Here is a 20,295-nt window from a genome sequence, read left to right as displayed (position 1 = left end):
ACAAAGAATTTTGTCTTAATTGCATTTTAGAGGGTTCATTAGCATACCCTACTGGTATAGAAATTATACTCCACTGTGGTCATGAGCAGCAGAGACAGGCAGGGTGGCACCATGGAGACCCTAAAGGCTGTGTCACAGGTCTAGCCTGCACCCCACTCTCTCCTTGACCCGGCTCTGCAGCTCTCCACCTGCCTGGGACCACCTTCCTCCTATCCTCTCTCTGAGACACATGTCAATGAAGCACCTATTACAACCCCAGTCTGGAGACTATGGCTGTGTGTCACAGTTTACCAAAACCTTTCTGCAAAATAGAAGCAATCCTACCTGGTGCCTTCTTACCTAAAACCTCCACGTGGTTCCTTCTGTGGGAGACCATTCTGGAAGCCCTGACCACTGCCTCTTGTGTTTTGAGCCATCCACAACATCTGGATCTCCTCGAATGCCCCTCAACCTAGTTTCCAAGCATGGGTTTGAACCTGCGGGAGACCTGGCCTTGCAAAGACCAGAAGAGTCCTGTACCCTGGGAGCATTGCCTGAATGATCAGAGCTAACAAGTTTTCCTCATGGGGTCTCCTGATGGCTCTGGGGCCCCAGCCAGACATCCGCCACCAGTGAGAGTTCAGTGTGGGCTCTGGCTTGGAAGGCTTTCGCCAAATTCTCAGAGTGACAGGTGCCGCTCTTGACAGCTGCGGGTGAGAGTATAGGCGGTTCCCCACACCTTCCTGTGCCCCCAGCAAGGCCTCTAAAGGCAGCTCAGCTCCAGCTTGGCGGCCTGTGGTGCGGTGCTTAGTACACATACAGCGTTCAAGATTCACTCAGAGCCATCCCAGTCACACTAGCCATCTAAGGTACTAAACTAAAAAAACAAAGATTTTTCTTATTTCTGCAGTTGTGATTACACCTGGCTGGCGAAGATGGTCGACAGGCTATTGATACTGCTGCTTGAAACTATACAGGTGTTAACTCCTAGTTCATAATGCTTTAAGCAAGTTAAGCTTTGAAATTATGATGAGCAAGAATAGGTTTGATTTTTACCTAGAGCTCAATATGTCTGCCTGGATAGTATTGACTTCAACCTTTTTTTTTTTAAATTCTATGTTAGAATTTAAGTTTGCTGTTGACTTTTAAATTTGCACTGTTTCACAAATCGGACTGCGCTGTGTTATGTACATGTAATGTGTCCCCAAGGAGAAAAAAAATGACTAGCACTATCGAAGATATTGCAAAATTGCCACAGTTACTGCTTAGAAATACTAATATTTCTCTCATCTTTCTTAAAGTATATATTACAACTCTTCCATAACTTAATGCAAACAAAGTAAAATTCATGTCTTCCCACATCTTAAAGCAAAGATATCTTTGTTTACATGCGAGAATAATAATTCTATAGTAACAGCCAGCTCCAGGAGCCAGCACTTGATATGAGGGTGTAATAATGAAGCAAAGAGCTAGAGGGACCTACGCACTTCCAAGAGACACAAAGGCCGTTTGGAAGTTTTCTCGTATTATTCATTTGGAAGGATATCTAAGGTAGGGAATAGGTTTGAGAAGTGAAATGACTCAAAAAAGTGTTTGCTGGGGGAAAAAAATTCAAAAAACAGCCATTCTATTGCAAGATACAGATCAAAGGTTAAAAGGCAAATTATACTACATTTAGAGAACACAGATGTAGTTATGCTCTGTTGTCCCTACGGCGCGGAGGCAAGTGTGACGACACAGTCCGCATTGGCCGAAGGGCAGGAAACATCATGGAAAAATCCCTGACTCAGACTGACTGAAAAGCCTCATTTTCCTTTTTTCAGTCTGATCATTTGGCATCTCTGACTGTGGGACAGATTTAGACCTGAACCACCACAGCACATCATGCTGTCGTATGTCAAGCGCTCCGCAATACCTCTCAGTAGGATGGTTGCTGCCAGGCTAGCTAATTTTAAACTGGTATGAGTAATACAGTCAAACCTAGTTAGTATGCGAGAACGGCGTTGCTAACGCAGGGTGAGAGGATATGATGTCAACAGCACGATCAGTCCCTGGTTGTCCCATTGTCGAATAAACGTAGTGCATAGATCCAAGGTTCTGTGCCAGGTCTCTGGACCCCAGGGCCAGGCCTTTCACTTTTGCTGGGTGGCTTGGAAAGCCTTTAGCTCCACTTGGTACCACTCAGGGGCTTCAGGCCCACTCTTCCCCGGGGGGCTGTGGTCATAGCCGTAGGCAACCGTGAGCTCCTCGTCGGCTTCCACTGCTCGCAAGGTGCGGATGCATTTGATGGGCCCAAAGCGGGGGTGGACAAACCTAAACACGAAGATGCACATGATCATTGCCGGGCCGGCTCTGGGCAGAAGGTGATCACCTATTAGCTCCCTGGCCACCAGCGGGCTGGAGGCAAAGCATGGCCAGCAGGGTAGCTGGCTGCAGCCTTGCCCAGGAGCCTGTGGGATATGGAGCCCCTGAGCTCTACCCCAGGCCTGCTGGGTGGCGGTCTGTATCATAGCAACCCCCCCACCCTGGTCGCTGGTGATTCCCTGGCATACCCAGGTTTGCAAAGCACTGCCCTACCTTACTGAGCACAGTTGCCCTCTGTATTTAGTCAAACCAGGGGCAAACAACAAACACCTATCCTCAATGCGAAATCAGATCCAGGGCCAGAGCCCACATCAGCATTTCAGCCCTTCTGGCTGGCAGCACCTGCTAACCTGTATGTCAGGTTACCTGGCTGTAGCTTGGGGAGAAGGCTTTGCCAAAGCTTTGGGAGTGATAGAAAACGTCCCTGTTTCTTTCCAAAAATCCCAGCTTTTGGCTCTTCAAAACAACAAAACAAAAACCTCTGTCTTCCCTCAGCCGCAGAGAGAATGCCTTATTTTCTAGCTCAAATGCACAAGAAGATTGCTTTCCAGCAGGGAGGTCTACACTTCTCTGCCCATCCCTGTAACAAAGCAGCCCAAAACTAGAAGTGGGGTCAAGGCTAAGACTCTGCTTGGCTGCCAGAGTTCACCTAGCCCTGTTCACCTGCACAGCTCCCTGCAGCAGACGCAGGTAAAAACAGGCCGAGCTCACCAGCAGATGCTGAGATGGGAGTCAGCTCTGCTTTTATACGCATCTGGTCAACTACGTCTCTTTCACTTAGAGTCACCTTGTGAACCAGATGGCTGGTATAGCACCTTGGGGAAGGTTCTGGGTCCTGATGTGGACCAACAGGCAGGGCATGCGCTTAAGTGTTTGGCTCTCTGGGAGTGTGCCTGTGGTTTTGGACATTTTTTATTATGTGGTGTGCAAATGAACATCCTCCATCTTGTGCCAGAGGGGCCACTCTGTCCATCTTAGTTGGGCTCCATGCTTCCCAAAAAGCTGCTTAGCTTGGAGTTAGAAGGCTGTGGGGTGACCCCTGGTCTCTCATATTGTTACTCTGTGCTCTTGGAGAGCCTACCTTGTCCTTGAATCACACTTTCCTCATTGCTAAGATTGTGACAATCCTTATTCTACAAGCCTCAAGGGTGAAAAATGGGGTCACAAGCAGAAAGTGTATCCCATAGCACCTGGTACATTTGCCACTCTATGTGTGAGGGTGTGAGCACAGGTGTGTGGGCACACATGTACATACACGCACATATGTGGGACCTCTGTGAGTGTGTTTGCATGCATATGAACATGTTTGCACACATGTGGGTGTGTGATCATGCAAATGTGTGAGCATCGATGTGAGCATGCATATGAGTGAGCGTGCAAACACATTTGAAGATGTGTAAGGGGGTCTGTGGAAACAGGCGTGTGTGATGCTGTGTGTGGGAGCACACACAGGGTGTGAACATGCAGGTGTTCAGATGGTGCTCCATTGCCAAAGAGATGCCTGAACCAGAGATTCAGGAATTCTGGACTAGAATTACAACTCCTTGTCTTTAAACGAAGATATCGCATCATACTTTCCAACATATTTTTAGCACAGCATAAAAAAATAACACTCCTGAAACAGAGCTCTGGGGTAGCCTTCTGAAACACCGAAAATAGCCCTGTGTTGAATTTCTGGAGGGAACTCTTAGGATTCCCTGGTATTTTCATTTCCTTATTCTTTAGCATTGTTTTTAGCAGGTAGGTAATAGACAGACTGCAGAGAAAGAATTCTATTTCAGATTCTTGAACATGGCCCTGAGGCATAACAATGGTTAAGAGTCCTTAACCAGAGTGCTACGAGACCTGTGTATCCTGGTCTGTGACCCGCGAAGAGTGAGCTGTAGCTTTATGAAGGCCAGGGAGGAGTGACTGAGATGATGCGGTTAACAGTGCACCTGCAGGGAGGGGTGCATAGTGAATGCAAGCTGCACGGGCTAGCTGCCGAGTCAGACCTCGGTGCCTAGGGGTTGGCGTGCCACCTCTATGCACAGCTGGGTAATTAGCCCTTTGTGGTCCACTTGACATTCTGTGTGAGATCATGGTTTTAAGGGTGCTTCAAAAAGTTCATGCGAAATGGAATTAAAGACACATGGATTTTGGTATAAAATATTTCGAATCTATATATATATGAAGGGATCTTGAAGAGGTCATGGAAAATGTAAGCTATGAAAAAAGACTAAGCATGGATTTCAAAACTGTATGTACAAAGTTATCTTTTAGTTCTGTGCATATTCTGAAGTAGCCTCAAAACAAACAAACAAACAAAAAAAACAGCTTGCACGAGTGTCGCTTTAAGTTGAAGCATATATAGCAATGCTAATTATTTCAGAAGTGAGTGTCAAGAACCGGCATTTGGTTGTTATTTAAGTAGTCTTTCTATGATCTCAAATAACTGACATTTGGTCACACGGATCTTAGCAATAAACAAAACAACAAAATCAAGGCCTGTTGAGTACAGGGACTCGATTTTGCACAATGGGACCTTCTCTTGTTTCTCGTGCTCTTTTTTATTTTGGTGAGGAAGATCCTGTTCCTGCAGTTAAATCACAGAAATGGCTGCTTTGAAAGGAGCATCTTAAGCAGCAATAATGACATTTAGTCACTGTTTCTTTAAAAAGGTTGTGGTGAAGCTGTGCACAGCTTGGGACGATGCTTTGGCCAGGAGAGCCTCGGAGTTAGTAACGGTCTCAATTTCATTTCCCGTGACACGTGTCTTTTGCCCTTTAAATCGAAGATGCAGCTCCAGTGCTAGTTACTGGCAGCGAGGAGAGCAAGTCACTGGTGGAGCAATTTTTCAGGCATCTCAGAGATGCAGGAAGGAGCATTCTTGAGGAACCTCCAGATCCTGGCCATTTTCCTCCATGCTTTGGTCCTGACTAGGCTAACAAGTTGGATGACTGAAGGATTGCAGGCCACTGCTGAGCAAACAGGCTAGCACACAGCTCACCAGCTCCCACGGAGTGAATTGCTGGCATTCTCAGGCCAAACTCAGCAGAGCAATGATGACGGCTCAGAGCCCCAGCTGTGTCCCTTCTAGAGCAGTCAGAGATGGTTGGCTTTCAAACATTCAGGGAACACGTGAAAACTACTCAACTCCTAATAGGGCTATGTTGTAGAAGAGAAATTGACACAGGGTACAGAACAGAAAGGGAGACAGGGCCAAGGGCTGCCTGCTATTTGGACTCAGCACAAAGAACTTGCTAATTATCAGAGCTGATGCTGATTATTTCAGTTGTTGGGAAAGCTGTCTTGGTGGATAATAACAACCCCCTCCTCAACCTGTGGAGGTTTCCAAGCATAGATCCAATTAGCAGATGGAAAGGGAAGCTTGGACTCCAAGAGGGGGTAGGATCCATACGATTGTTACCTTAATTGATAGTTTTGTTAGGATGTTATCCACGCACCATGCATTCACCTTGGTGAAGCAGTTGCACAATGATTAACATATTCAACAGTTGTGGCATCATCACCATGATGTAATCTTAGAACAGTGTCACCACCCCAAAGTTCAACTCCTACCCACCATCACACCCCTGCAAACCTCCTTTGTGTAGACGTCCTGTCGTGGACACTTCCTCTCAGTGGAATCACACACCATGCATTCGTCTGCGCTGGATCCTCTCACCATGTGAAATATGATCTACTCTTACCCACCCGGAAGCATGTACTGTCAACTAGGAGGGACCTGGACTTAGCAAGTTTCCTCTCACACAAAGAACTCATGCCCTGGGCTTACGCTTTTTATTTTCCTTCTTCCATCATAAAAGACATCCATGATCCCTTCCACTTGAAGTCCCACCATTACTCCCAATAACACTGTTCCTAGTTTTCCAGCAAGACAATGTTGAAGGACAAAAATGGCAGCCAAAAATATAGCAACCACTAAGGACGGTGCTGCCCATAGTATCTCCGCCCACTGAAGTGCTTTCCATTTCTTAGCTGGCCAAGGCTGCACAGTGGGGCTGTCTGGGCTCTAGCTGATCTGATGCAGCAGGCATGGTCCGGGGCCAGACACTTCTTTCCCATGCCCCCATCCTCCCTCTTCTCAGGCTCCTAGGGCCCTGCAGCCACCCCGGTGATGATGTCATACTTACATATCATAGATGCAGTTTGGAGTGAAGGAGTGATTTGCCTTGTGTCCCAAGGAAGCACAGTACTTAGACACGTGGTTATAGGGCTCAGGCACATCAATGACCGTTTCTTCATCGAGGGACAGGGTGTTCCCGTTAAGGGCCCAGTCCCTGCTGTCGACCTACAGAGAAGCAGATGGCAAGTGTCCAAGGGGTCCTTTTGCTCCAAGGTTCAAAAACCTGGGCAATATTGATTTAAATGTTTCCGACTGGGTGTCAGAGACCTGAAGAGACTTAATGCTGGCTGGTATTCTGGCGCAGTGGGTAAAGCATCTGCCTGCAATGTTGACATCATATGTGGATGCTGGTTTGAGACATGGCTGCACCACTTCCTATCACTCTCTCTGATAATGCACCTGGGAGAACAGCAGAAGATGGCCCAAGTGTTCCTGCACCCGTGTGGGAGATCTGCAAGAAGCTCTGGATCCTCGCTTCAGCCTGGTCCATCCCAGCCATTCTAACCATTGGGGGAGGGAAGATCTCTCTCTATATATATGTTTCTCTGTCTCTTCCTGCCTCTCTGTAACTCTGTCATTAGAACAAATACATAAAATAAATAATAAAAAAACATAAAAAATAAAACCCTTATGCATTTTCAGCTCAGTTTCCTATTGACTGACCTCTCCTTATTTACACAAAAATACAAACAGTTAAGTTGACTTGAAAGGTGATGAAGGCCACGCCCTGTCTTTCTCGTTATTGCCTGGCTCAGGAGTTGGGACAGGTAGCAGCTCTCACCAGCAGGGGGTTTGTTCTGAATAGGCCCCCACTCAGTCCGGATACTGAGTTTGTCATTACGGCCAACCAAGTCACATCCTGCAGCCACCCATACCCTTCTGAGGTGACAGCAGCGAGCCTGATGTGTTCAGCCACCTTCAGGAATCCCCACTGCTGCTGCTGAGGGGCAGGGAGGTGGCCCCTTCCCTGTGGTTTCCCACCCCCCAAAATGTAGAAACAAAAACAAAAAATAGTGGACAAAGAAAATGTGGCAGAAGAAGAAATCAGTGGGACCAGACACAAGGGGTGGCAAAGTAGGCTCAGCCTTGTGTAATGGCGAGCACATCATCCATGCAGGCCAGCATCCATGTAACGGGGGGCATGTCATACATGCGGGCCAGGGTGCTCTACTACTACAAAACTCCCTGACTATGTTGTAACCTTCAGGCTTGCCTTCTCTAAAACACTACCAGCCAGCATCTCCAGGACCTGGACATGCTGGCCCAGCACCCGCATGGAACTGACAGGGTCACACTTACAGAAACGACCGCTGACTCTGGCGGGCGTATGCGCCCTCCTGCCTCTCCATGGCAACTGCATCTTTACTCATGATATTTCCTCATCAGGTGTGAAATGAGCAGGTGCCGTGTGTCAGACATTGTTTTAGGTCCAAGGCACCGACACAGTAGCAGGCAAAATTGAACAAACTCCTTGCCGAATCTCACTTTTCCAGCCCTGCCATGAGCTGTTGGGATGTGACACTTGATCCCAATCCACTTTCTGTTCCTAATGGATGTTGCTGTGGTTTGCATGTGTTAGCTCCCTGAAGGTTCATGTGCTGGGTGGCTTGGTGCCACGAGTGGCAGTGTTGAGGTACTGGAGACTTTAGGAGGGGCTGGTGTTGTGCAGTATGAACGAAGCTGGCGCCTGTGTCACCGTATCCCATATGCGTTCCGGTTCAAGTCCTGGCTGTACCACATCTGATGCAGCTCCCTGCTAATGCAGGCAGGGAAAGTAGTACAATATGGTTCAAGTCTTTGGGTCCCTGCACCCACATGGGAGTCCTGGACGAAGCTCCCGCTTTCTGGGTTCACTCTGCTGCAGTTCCAGCTGTTGCAGCCATTTGAAGAGTGAACCCCAGTGCTCTCTGTCTTTCAAATAAATAAACAAATACATCATAAGTGGGCATGAATTAGGTCACTGTGGCCTCTGCTTGGGAGAGATGAATGTAGTTCTTGCAGGACCAGGTGAGTTCTGATGAGATTGGGAGGTTATGGGGAAACCTGGCTCCTGCCTTTTGTGTCCCGCTGGTTCTCTCTCCACAGCCTGCAGAGGTGCCTTGCTTCAGCCCTTTCCTCCATCAGAATTATGAGCCTTGCAGATTTGGCTTGTTTTATATTTTTCTTATCTCCTCTACAGAATTTAAATTTCTGACAAGGGCAAGGAGGGAGTGTTATTCATTTATCTAATGCTGCAGAGGGAGTGTCTGCACAGAGCATGATTCTGCTCTTTAAAACCTAAACTCCATAGTTCTCTGGATTTATGTTGCTGACCGAGTTGCTTAACCTCTTTCGACTCCTGTTTCCTTTGTGTAAAATATTCAGAGATCAATACAGACTCAGCATCTTGAACCTTAAATTGGAAATGCTCCCAAATCCGGAATGGTGTCGTGCTAACAGGGTGCCACAAATGGAAAACTTCCACACCTTGCCACCCAGGGCAGGTTGCAGTTCCAGTGTGGGCGCGCTAAGGATGACATGTAAAGTCTTCAGGCTGAGCGAGCAGGTGTGCACCAAGCATACATGAGTTTTATGTTGGAACTTGGAGCCTACCTCTAAGACACCTCCTCATGTATATGTGATTATTTTGAAATTGGAAACACCTGTGGTCCCAGACTTTTTGGGTAAAGGAGCATTACTCCTGTAACCTGTCATTATTCCTAGAGCCACTTTCAGAGGCCAAACTTGTTGAACTTTCTGGATTGTTGACAGAGCACATTGGCCTTGGCATGGGAACACTGTCTCCCTGGCCACAGCCCAGTTTCAGTAAATCACTATCTTGGTTGTGCAATTGCTCTGAATGCCTAATAACTTGACCATTCCAGGGCATTGCCCCTAATGGCTGTACGGGAGTCTGAAGGGTGAGGACATGAACGTGCAGGGCCAGCCACAAGCTTAAGTGCCAAACAGTCGAAAGTGAGGTAAGCTTCATGAAGTGCACCAGCCGCCTTTCCCTTAAACAGACCCTGAAAGTCCACCGTGGGGTAAAGAAGCAAAATTAAGTCAGAGATCCAAAGTCTTGGACATATTTCAAAGCTTGTGTGACTTTAACTTTTTGTTTCCAATTTTTTTTCTTTTTCGCACCAGAACCCCTTATTCTGAAAATACGTAGGCTATTGTGTGGTTTTTCCCTATAAAGCCCCCTGCCCAAGGTTATGCATTAATTACTGACAGACTTGACTGGATCTTGAGTATTTTCAGGCACTGGGTACAGTCCAGTACAAAGCAGTTGCTATTCTGTTCATTGCATCATAACACTTTCTATAGAACAGCAATGGAACTTGTAAAAAAAAAAATCTATTGCACTTCAAAACAAGAGAAAAACATCCAATCCATTTTAAATGAAAATTTCTAATCTGCTTGTTCCTTAACATTTCTGGTGAATTCAAGTAAGCCAGTGCTACCTGACAGAGCCCTGCGATCGACCTTGTCGGCTCCCCGCCCCACACACTCCACTCACTCCACTCACTCGCCAACTCACCTCTTGGTGTGTAATTCGGACTCCATTATAGAAAGACATGGCGGTATTGGGGCCCACAGCCACCTTTGAAAACAGTCCTTCTCCAGCACTGGAAATGAGCGACTCTGCAACATAAACCCTACACAGAAAAGAGGAGTTAAATTACCACTGGTGAAGTTTGATAAGTTTGATAAGTCACTGCCAAATAGCATTTTGGCTACTGAATTCAAAATGTCAGCTCACTGTACTCCAATGAAGAAGGAAGGAAAGAAGAGAAAGCTACACCATACTATTTTAGCTTTGGAAATGGAAGAAGTGGAAGTTATGTCTCTTTTAAGAGTGGTGTTTAAAATTTGCTGACAAGGAAATTATATATTCATAAAGCTACTTGTGCTTGACATAAGTCTTGGTTTTTGGTTAATGACAATTTTCAGTGTCTTAGTGGGCGAACAAAGGACCTTCCTGTATTCAGCTTGTTAGGGCCAGACAGGAGGGAAAGGCTGTTTTAGTTAAGTCTCAAATATTTTGCATGAATCAACAATAGTTATTAAGCTATAAGAAATAAGCAATTCCCAACAAGAGTATACACAGCAGGGCTTGGCTAACTATACCCCATGGGTCAAACCTAGCTGCTGCTGCTTTTTGTAAGTAAAATTTTTATTGGAACACAGCCATGCCTATTTGTTTTATGTTGTGTATGAGTGCTTTAGTTCTATCGAGGCAGAGTGGGGTAACTTGAATAGAGATAGCCTGAAACAGCTAAAATATTTACTAATGTATAATGTAGCCTTTCCCAGGAAATCCACTGATTCATAAAAGAAAACAGCATTTGTGACATGCAATTGAATTTCCTAAGAAAGTGTATGTCCCAGCACCTTGCAGGAACTTTTGCTACACGAATCCTATGCTTAGTTTGTGAACTGGAAAACTGAATTATTGTTTCCAACTCTCCACTTGTTCTGTGATAGAATTATCAGGAGGAACTTCACATAATATGTGGGCAAGCAGCACTAAAAGAGAAGTTTATTTTGGTGCAACAAGCTTTTGGAAGCCATGTATAACTTTTTCACTATATGTACTTCTCATGGACTTGTGGAAGACTCCGTGGGCATCCTGCCTCTTGCCATGTGACAGAGGATGGGGTTAGCATCCCTGCCTTCTTGATTTTGTTCCCACCCTATGATGTATGTTGCTAGTGGAACTCGGTGGAAGTGACTGCATGCTGTGTCTCTGGTGTAATGAAGCATGACCCAAGTGTCTGCCAGACTCCCTGCTAGAGTGGCCATTGTCTGCAGGAGAAGAACATGCCCCAGAGTCTTGGAATAAAGACACGTGAAACAGACCTGAGCCCAGCTGGAAGCCTGGAGTCCAGCCCAGGCCAGCTAGGCCTCATTGGGCCCAGTCGAAAGAGGCGGAACCCCAGCCGACCCCCGGAACCAGGAGCATAAAAGCAAAGGTTTGCTTTTGTTAAGCAGCAGGAGTTAGCAGGAGTTAGGACAGCGTCATTACAACAATAACAGCAGAAGAGACGGGCTCTTGCAGTCATGCACTGTGTTGTTTTGGGGCTAACAAAGAGACCAGACATTCTGCTGTATCTGGGCCAGAGTCTCATGTCCAAAAAAAAGGGCCATTTATTCATTGTGACATTGTGAAGTCAGTCCTGTTAGTTACACAAAGGGCAGAGTCCTACTTCTCAGATGGCTACAGAAGCTGAATGGGGGTGGGGGAAACGATACATGTTTATTACCAAGGTGGATGGGTGGATGGGCAGGAGAAAACCTATTCAGAAGATTTCTTGCTGATAAACAGACCCACTGCTAGCTGTCAGAGCAGATCCTAAAAAATTCTCAGACAACGGGAGCTCAGCTGTGCTATAGGCACAAGAGGAGATGGAATGGGCCAGGTGCCCTGAGAGTGGTGGATAAAGGAATTTTCTTGTGTTCCAGACCCCCCCAAAGGTGCAGAAGATAAGGGGAGTTCAGGGCGTTCAGGCAAGAACTTCAGAGAGCACAACATGCTCCCCGGAGGACCGAGGTGACTGTGGCACAAACTGTAGCTCCAGTGTCCCAAGAAAGGCAATGGAGGGTGGGCCGGAAGTTTGTTTAGGTCTACTGGACTGTACGTCACTGTTCTTGTCAATCAAAATACCCCCATTCCCAAGATGCATCTGCTTCATCTGGGATCTAAAGAGAGGATGTCATGAAAATACAGACATTCAGCTCCATGTGGAACTTGAGGAGGGGCCATACAGTTGCCAGATGGTTTCATAAAGGAGCCCATCAACTGAGAGGGTCTCTCTCTCTCTCTTTACTGCAGACCATGGTTGGAGCTGCTGCCAGGCACTTTCTCAGTGCCCCCTTCTCTGCTTCTCTATCCCTCCTCCTTTCTGCCTAGCTTTTGACCTGTTGCCCAGTATTTGTGTGGGACAACCTGTGGTTGTATGTGTGCTCACATTCTTGCCAGATTTTATTACCACTTTTTGCACCTTATATGTGTCTGCACCTGGACCCCTCATCCCTGTGGGATTCAAGGACCTAGCCTAACAAATTAACCCTGACCCACATCATAGGATGTGTGGGCAGGGCTGGCCATGGTTTAGCTGGGCTTTCCTCCTGGGATTGACACATAGGCAAGGCTGTAGCTGAATAGGTGGAGAAGTCCTTCTAGAGTGAACAATTCTGTATGAAAACAAAAACACTCCCTGGATTGTGTGACTGTATCTGGAGTACTTGCAAAGGGAGCAGCCATGTCCTGCAGTAGTGAGGTGTGGGCAGTGGAGGCCCAGAGGAGCCCTCATTCCCCCTCGCAGGGCCGTTGCACCTCACATAAACCGTGACAGCTGTGAGGAGGAGAGTACCTCTCTGATTCGTAAGGGTCTGGGAGCAGCGCATCGGTGGAGATGCAGGATGAAGTTGACTTGTCGAAGTGGTACACGGAGCCTGAAAACAAACAGAAACATCAGTGTAAGTGTGCAGTGTGGCCTTGAAGACCTTCTTCTCCATCCCTGAGACAAAAAAAAAAAAAAGGGAATGAAAAATGTTATTCAGGTTACACCAAGCACAATGAAATTCTTCAACCTCAGTGAACAGTTTTTAGAGTTGTTCTTCAGGTTTATCTTTAGAATTGAATGAACAGCCATCAGTTGTATCTCTTAAAATCTCAATTTGTTTTTTGAATTATCTTTGTTCAACTAATCTGAAAGAAGCTTGGGCACTTACAATTCTGAATCAAGAGGAACATTTATCATGAAATTCTGAGATCTCTCTCTGATCAGATCAAATGGGGTTACGGTTTTGTTTTCTTCTTGTTTCCCTTTAAGTGAAACACAGTCCGGAGAATCGAACAGCTGAGCCAGACAGATGTCCCCCACCCAGAGAACAGACTTTCTGTCTCAGCAGAGCCAAGGAGAAGGATGCTGCTCAGACAATGCAGTAACAAAGCCCTCTCCCTTCTATGAACGTGGCACAGGAGCCACTCAGTAATTTACTCCGAACCTGAAGCACGCAGCCATTTTAGGGTTGCCATTGGCTCTCCTCAAGGCACTAGCCTTTGAGAACCCTCATGGACCGCCACGGAAGACATCTGGTGCTCGGAAAGCTAACAAAGCGAGAAACAAGCTTGGCAGCCAGAAGGTTCCCCTCTGCTAAGTCCACCATTTGCCGCACTCCCTGTAGCAGCGCTGAGAATCCCTGTCATGTCCCTCAGTGCTTACCACTTCCTAGTTAGGTAACCGTCCATATATTTCAAAACACAGAATCTGGTTGGGTTATAGAGGGAGCAGAGGAGCCGACGAATCCCACGGGAACTGGCCAGAGCTGCAAGTGGCCACCCTAAGCCAAGGACCAGAGAGAAGATGTTGTTTTCTGGGGGGGGGGGGGTTCCAGAGCTGGTGCTGCCGAAGTTGGGGTGCACCTTCCTGGTGGAAAATGTAAGGCCCTGAGGTGGCAGGGCCACTGTGGAAGAGACTACCTGACACCAAGGGAGCTTCTCCCTGCGCCCTTTCCCCTCTTTGTAGAGGACCATGGGTCACCATGTGGCCAAATTCCAGGCAGAGGCAGGCGCATGGGAGCCTGAGACAAGCTGCCTGTAGGGGGCGCTAGAGGCAGAGCCGGGAACAGAGTTAAGACACGGATGTAAAGAGTAATCGCTAACAGAACAGTGCGTGATCCGTTTCATTTGCTTTTCTAAAAGCTTTTCACAACCAGAATGCTGCGTGGACTCCATGTTCCAGCTCTGCCTTGGGCAGTGAAGAGGTGAGATGAAATTGCACTCTTATGCTTCAGTGAGAAAATCAGTGGACTCTAAGTGGAGGACTAGATGCAGTTTGCGGTTCAACAAGCACAAAGAGAAAAGGTTGGTGGGAGGAGAGGGCGGGGCCGAGTGGGGAGTGCTTTATGGGAGTTACTCACAGTCTCCCCGGCTCTGGCATGCAGTGCCTCTGATGGGCACAGGACTACTGAGGCACCCTCAGTCCCTGGCTGCTCAGTGGGTACTAGTCCTACACCTGCTACTTCAGGTTTACCCAAAGCAGTGTGGCTCTGAACCCTTTTGATGTCAAACTGTGCAACGTTTCCTTACAATGACCATGGTCTGCTGGAGTCCAACCAACAGCACTCTTTGTATGCTGCCTCCCATTACTGGGAAGAGGGTGTTTGCTGTTGGCAGCCGTGAATTGTAAGAAAAGCAGTCATTCCCTTGAGAAATAATCACCCTCAAAAATCTTACTTTCTTATTTTTTGGAGAAGAACGCCATCACAGGGATACATTTCATGATGGGGTTTTGTGGGAGGTGCTTATATCCTTATTTTATCATGAAGAAAAGGGCTCTGCAATGACAGATAACTTGCTCCAGGCCTTAACACGGTCAGTGTTGGAGGGCTAAGTACCTCCCAAGCTCAGGCTCTCGGCACTAGCAATGCTGTCACCTCTGAAGCATTAAAATTGGGATCACCAGTTGCGGTCCCCCTCGTCCGAAATCACCTTGTCTCTCTCTCTCTCTCTTTTTAGAGATTTATTTTATTTTTATTGGAAAGGCGGAAATACAGAAAAGGCGGAAATACAGAGAGGAGAGACAGAGAGGAAGATCTTCTGTCCGATGACTCACTCCCCAAGTGAGCCGCAACGGCCGGTGATGCGCTGATCCGAAGCCAGGAGCCTCTTCCGGGTCTCCCACACGGGTGCAGGGTCCGAAGGCTTTGGGCCGTCCTCGACTGCTCTCCCAGGCCACAAGCAGGGAGCTGGATGGGAAGTGGGGCCGCCGGGGTCAGAACTGGCGCCCATATGGGATCCTGGCGCGTGCAAGGCGAGGACCTTAACCACTAAGCCATCGCGCCGGGCCCAATCACCTTGTCTCTTAAACACTGCAACCCTGTCTTTTTCATAATGTATGTCAGGAACACAGATCCTAGAATCTGTGGTTCAAAGATTATGGCTTCACCCCCCCTTTTTTTTTAATAGAAGAAGCTTTTCATCTTGGAATAATTTTAAAAACACAGCAAAGTTGCAAAGATAGAACAGAGAGTCCCTGCTGTCTTGCCTAGCATTAAGTTCTTACACTGCCTGGTACATTTGTCAAAATTAAGAAAACCAACATGGATACATTACTATGAACCAAACTCCAGACTTGGTTCAGATTTCACTGATTTTCCCACTAACTTCCTTGTTTCTGTGCCAGGATCCAATCCAGAAACCCACATTGCATTTGGAATGCCTGAATTTCTAACTTAGGGAAAAAAAAAAAAGACTGAGACATTTTAAGCCACTGAAATTCGACCTAAACACAATGCCAGCTCTTCTGTTTTAGGAGATTCTTCGCTTGGAGATTCTCCTTTGGATTCCAAGTTGCAAAATATTATTTAAGCCTACAAGAAGACAGATTTTCACTGTTTTTACTCCCCCCGTCCCATGATCTAATCTGGGTCAGAAATACATGGTTTTAAAGGAGTCAGATCCATTCATACAGCTTTCCTAGGCTATGCTACTCAAGAATGTAAAAGTTTCATTGTTTTCTTTTTCCTGATTTTTTATGGCAAGTCATTATATTCAGAGAAATGCTTTCCTGTGCCATGTTGTGCTTTTAAAAGGAAATGAGACTTTTTGCCCCAATACAGAGTCAGTTGGGTCTGTGTGTATATTAAGCGTGAGCTCCACGCATGACCCTGGCTTCTGAAGAGGGCAGGGGGTCTGAACATGTCTGTGTTTTTTCCAGGTGAACCACAGCTGAATCAATTTTGCAGCTGGTACCAATTTGGAGACTTATCCGGTTGGATTCTTCTGTATCATCAGACCATAGTTTAGGGTTTTTTTGAGAACTAACCATTTAATATTGATCGAAGTATCACTGCTGATTAGGTAATTTAATCTATCCCTTCCCAGAATTACGTAGAATTATTTATCTGCGCCCTTTGTCATATGACTTTTCAACATGCCCTACTGAGGTGCCTGGGATACCTACTGGCCCTGTCTCACTATCATTCAGCTTGGTTGGCCACTGGACTTGCTCAGACCCACAGAAAGTGGGCAAAAGTGTCAGCTCCAAGGTGAGGCTTTAGAAGGCATCACAGTGTCAGGTTTGGGTCTGACCCTCGTGGGACCCACTCCAAGAAGTCCTGTCCCAAGCCAATACTATTCCTTCAGAGAAGGTCCCAGAACCAACAGCAGGAGCACCAGAGCAGGTGCACACCCAGCCACCAGCTTCAAGTTCAGCCAAGTCCGTGTGCTGCTGCTGTAGACCTCTGCTATGTATCAAGGCCCAAGTACCCCAACGTTCAAGCAAATCACACTGAGAAGAACCACCCCCTCAAGAGCTGGCTCCCCACTCTGGAATCAGAATGAACCCTGAGGGCAGAATGCACTTACTTCCGGGCATCAGTTCAAAGTGAGGCCTCCCCTCCTCCGTGGACATAAGCGTGGCCAGCTTCCCTTCGATCATCTCACCATCAATGAACTTCCCATAAAGTGCGGTCCTCTCATCAGGGTACACATAGGCGATCTTCTCGCCAGTCATCTCCCCATCTTCATTGACTTCTCCTACAAGGCTGCCTCCGTCCTGATGGGAGAAGCCAAAAGGCAGATAACATTACTTACTGGGTTTCTCTAAGGACACGAGTCCAAGATGCTTCCTTTCTGCCCTCCCTTTGTTAGTATGATCCGCAGGAGTAATCGTCCTTAAGGACTAAGAGCGCTTCACGTGAGAAATCCAAGACAGTGTGAAGTGAGAGCAAATGCTAGTGGGCATGATTCTCTTGCTACAGACCCAAATGAAACATACTTCCTGATCCACTCCTTTGCCCACCCAAACCTGGACGCATGCTGCTGGAAAGTTCTAGACACAGGAGCAAGTGCACTGGATTTGGAGAAGAAGAGACAAATTGTGCTTTGTGATTCTGAAGCCTCTATTGATCCTCTATCTTGTCAGTCTGTTACCAAAGAAACAGATAGGCTACATTTGCACTTCAAGTTGCAAAGTATAACTTTCACCCAGTACCAAAGTGGGTAAGGACCTGCAGCAGGAGATCTGCTTCTCAATGCTGTTTTTGATTTGTCGTCTACTAAGAAAACCTTTCGGTTAAACGGTACTGGCGAATTAACTGTGTACCCAGGTGAAGACAGATGCCTGCATATCTAAAGGACAACCTAAAGAACTTGGGGACACTGCCTTTCTGAGAAGATCCAGCCTTTTCGGAATTGAAAGGAAAGGTAGAAAAAAAGAAAGCAAAGAAATTCGACTCCCTTTCGCATCACTTCCTTCTTTGCACTCTTCATTTACTGCTGCCTTTTGCCCCTTCCGGGAGAGGAGCCAGCTTTGCTGTAATTTTAACTCTTGTGCATTTCATTGCTAAGAGTCGGAGTGTTGTAGAACAGAGGCTCCCAGGAACTTCTGTATCTTGGCCAGAGCCAGGGACACAGCAGGTGCTTTTTGAATTGAAGTGGGATGAGAAAAAAATGATGTGCGATGCCAGAGATGTTTCTTTTCTCCACCCATACCCCTATTCCGAAGGTCCTTACTCTGTAACTTTGAAAATTTAAAACTTTGTAAATTTGATCCAACAACAGTGATGCAACCTCATCTTCTAAAAGCTTCATTAATTTCCCCAAAGGACCTAGAAATAGTAGCAACTCAAAGTCACGGAGGATGACTTTGGACGGCTCTCAAAAGCTGATTTTTGAGGAATAGTAGGAATAAGCCATATCAAGTTCATGATTTCTGGAGTCAGTTCAGTGACTCAATAGGTTAGCTCTCTTCCTTGTAGTGCCAGCATCTCATAGGGGGCAACGGTTCATGTCCTGGCTGCTCCACTTCCCATCCAGCTCCCTGCTTATGAGCAGAGGATGGCTCAAGTCCTTGGGACCCTTCACCCTTGGGGGAGACCCAGAGGAAGCTCCTGGCTTCAGATCAGCTCAGTTTTTGTGGGGGGTGAACCAGCAGATGGAAGAGCTCTCTCTCTGTGTGTGTCTCCTTTTCTCTGTAAATCTCTCTAACAATAATAACTAATAATAATAATAAATTTCATTATTTCTACAGCTCGCCGTAACTCCAATTGCCTTTGGAGGAAAAAGATTATAATTTTTTTTAGGCATCACAGCGCTTCCATAGAAAGGAAAACAGTTGCATTTTTCATTGATGGCAAAGGCATCAGGGATATGTTCATGGCTTTCTCCTAAGTTAATTCTTAATAACCCTGCAGAAACCAAGACGATACTTTCTGCACGATCTGCCTTCAGGCTTCTAGTGTTGCTTACTGAGCTGAAGTGATCTGGCACTGCATGCTGCTCAGGTGCCATGGTTACTGTAAGTAAGCCATCAGCTCACATTGTATGCCTAAAACATGAGTGTGTCTTACTAGGGCCTCGCACTTGGCCTCTTGCACTTCTGGTTTTAAGGAAGTGCATTCTTTATCCACAAAAAGAAAGCAGAAATCTTTCATTTCCCAAAGGGGTTATGAATTATTGACAAAAGAGTTTATATCACAGTTTCCTTTGTAAAAGAAGCAACCTTTCCTTAGAGTGAGCTGATAAATTCTGTAGGGAGATCATCCCACCCCCGACTTTGCCTGGTTCTTGCTTTGTGTCCACATCACAAAACTATGAGCGCGTGCAGGAGCTGGGAGTGTCGGGGAGAAAGCACGCGCTTTCTGGCATTCTTTCACTGGGTTGGTGAGAAGGCAGGATCTGATCCCTGTTCTGCTGGGTGGGAGCCGGATAAAGGATGATGGCTGCTGCCTCATGCCCAGCTCATTTTCCTTTTGTACTCTCCTGGGCCCTGGGACTCAGCGGCACCTGCACTCCTGGCACACCTCTGCATCTCTGCCCTCATCTTGGAGAACTATCTTAGTCAGGGCCCCTTGCCCCAGAGAGAACCTGCAGCTGTCTAGCAACTCTGTGTGCTGTTGGTGCGTCTATTCAGGTCAGAGGAGAAAGGGCAGCAGCCTGCTTTGGCTTTGGCCCCACGCTGTGTCTCTCAGCCAACACTGCCATCATAAAACGGACAGCTTGATCTCTGGCACCAGCATCCAGTATTCTTCACTTTATGCAGAGGCCAGAGTGCAAGGGGGTGGGGTCATCTCCCTGAGGTGCGGACGGGCACCAGCCGTGAAGCAAGTGTGACTAAACAAAGCAAAGCCTGGGACTCCTCCAAGCTGCCCACCCAAAGCAGTCTTTTCTTGTATTAATAAAATAAAAATGAAGATTACCGGGGGTGTGGCAGGAGGGTGGTTGGTGCACAGGCTAAGCTGCTTCTTGTCAGAGTGGCTGATTTGAGACCTGGCTACACAGCACTCTGACTTCCTGCTAATGCATACCATGGGAGGTAGTAGGTGACGGCTCAAGTGCTTGAGTCTCCATCACCCTGTGGGAAACACTGAGCTGCCAGCTCCTGGCTTCAACCTTGTCCAGCCCTGGTTGCTCACAGCATCTGGAGAGTGAACCACAGATAGAAACTCGCCCTGTGTGTGTGCACTAGGGCTTGTCTGCCTTTCAAACACACTGAATGTAAATGAATATTATTTATTTGCTTGTTTAATCAAATATTCAATTTATTTTTATTGGAAAGGCAGATTTACAGAGAGAAGTGACAGAAAGATCTTCCATTTGCTGGCTCACTTCCCAAATGGCCACAACGGTTGGAGCTGAGCTTATCTGAAGCCAGGAGTCAGGAGTTTCTTCCTCATCTTCCACACGGGTGCAAAGTTCCAAGGACTTGGGCCATTCTCCACTGCTTTCCCAGGCCACCAGCTGGGAGCCGGATGGGAAGTGGAGCAGGTGGGACACGAACCGGCACCTATATAAGATGCTGCTCTTGGAGATGGAGGATTAGCCAGTTGAG

At 47.0% G+C, this 20,295-nt stretch overlaps 1 protein-coding gene across 1 annotated transcript in view; it reads right to left on the bottom strand.

Annotated features, from left to right (window-relative positions):
- Window positions 1–939: 939 nt before the first annotated feature.
- Window positions 940–20,295, bottom strand: part of SETD7 (SET domain containing 7, histone lysine methyltransferase) — a 44,749-nt gene continuing 25,393 nt past the window's right edge. Inside the window, exons 4-8 of the mRNA XM_004588147.3 lie at window positions 16,830–17,019; window positions 12,829–12,910; window positions 9,993–10,110; window positions 6,480–6,637; window positions 940–2,292 (exon numbers count right to left, since the gene is read on the bottom strand). Of these exons, the coding sequence (XP_004588204.1) occupies window positions 2,112–2,292; window positions 6,480–6,637; window positions 9,993–10,110; window positions 12,829–12,910; window positions 16,830–17,019 (729 nt within the window). The 3' untranslated portion in view covers window positions 940–2,111. The remainder of the gene's footprint in view (window positions 2,293–6,479; window positions 6,638–9,992; window positions 10,111–12,828; window positions 12,911–16,829; window positions 17,020–20,295) is intronic.

Source organism: Ochotona princeps, chromosome 7, assembly GCF_030435755.1.
Source record: "Ochotona princeps isolate mOchPri1 chromosome 7, mOchPri1.hap1, whole genome shotgun sequence".
NCBI lineage: Eukaryota > Metazoa > Chordata > Mammalia > Lagomorpha > Ochotonidae > Ochotona > Ochotona princeps.
The sequence above is the reverse complement of the archived record's forward strand: the minus strand, read 5'-3'. Positions and strand labels throughout refer to the sequence as shown.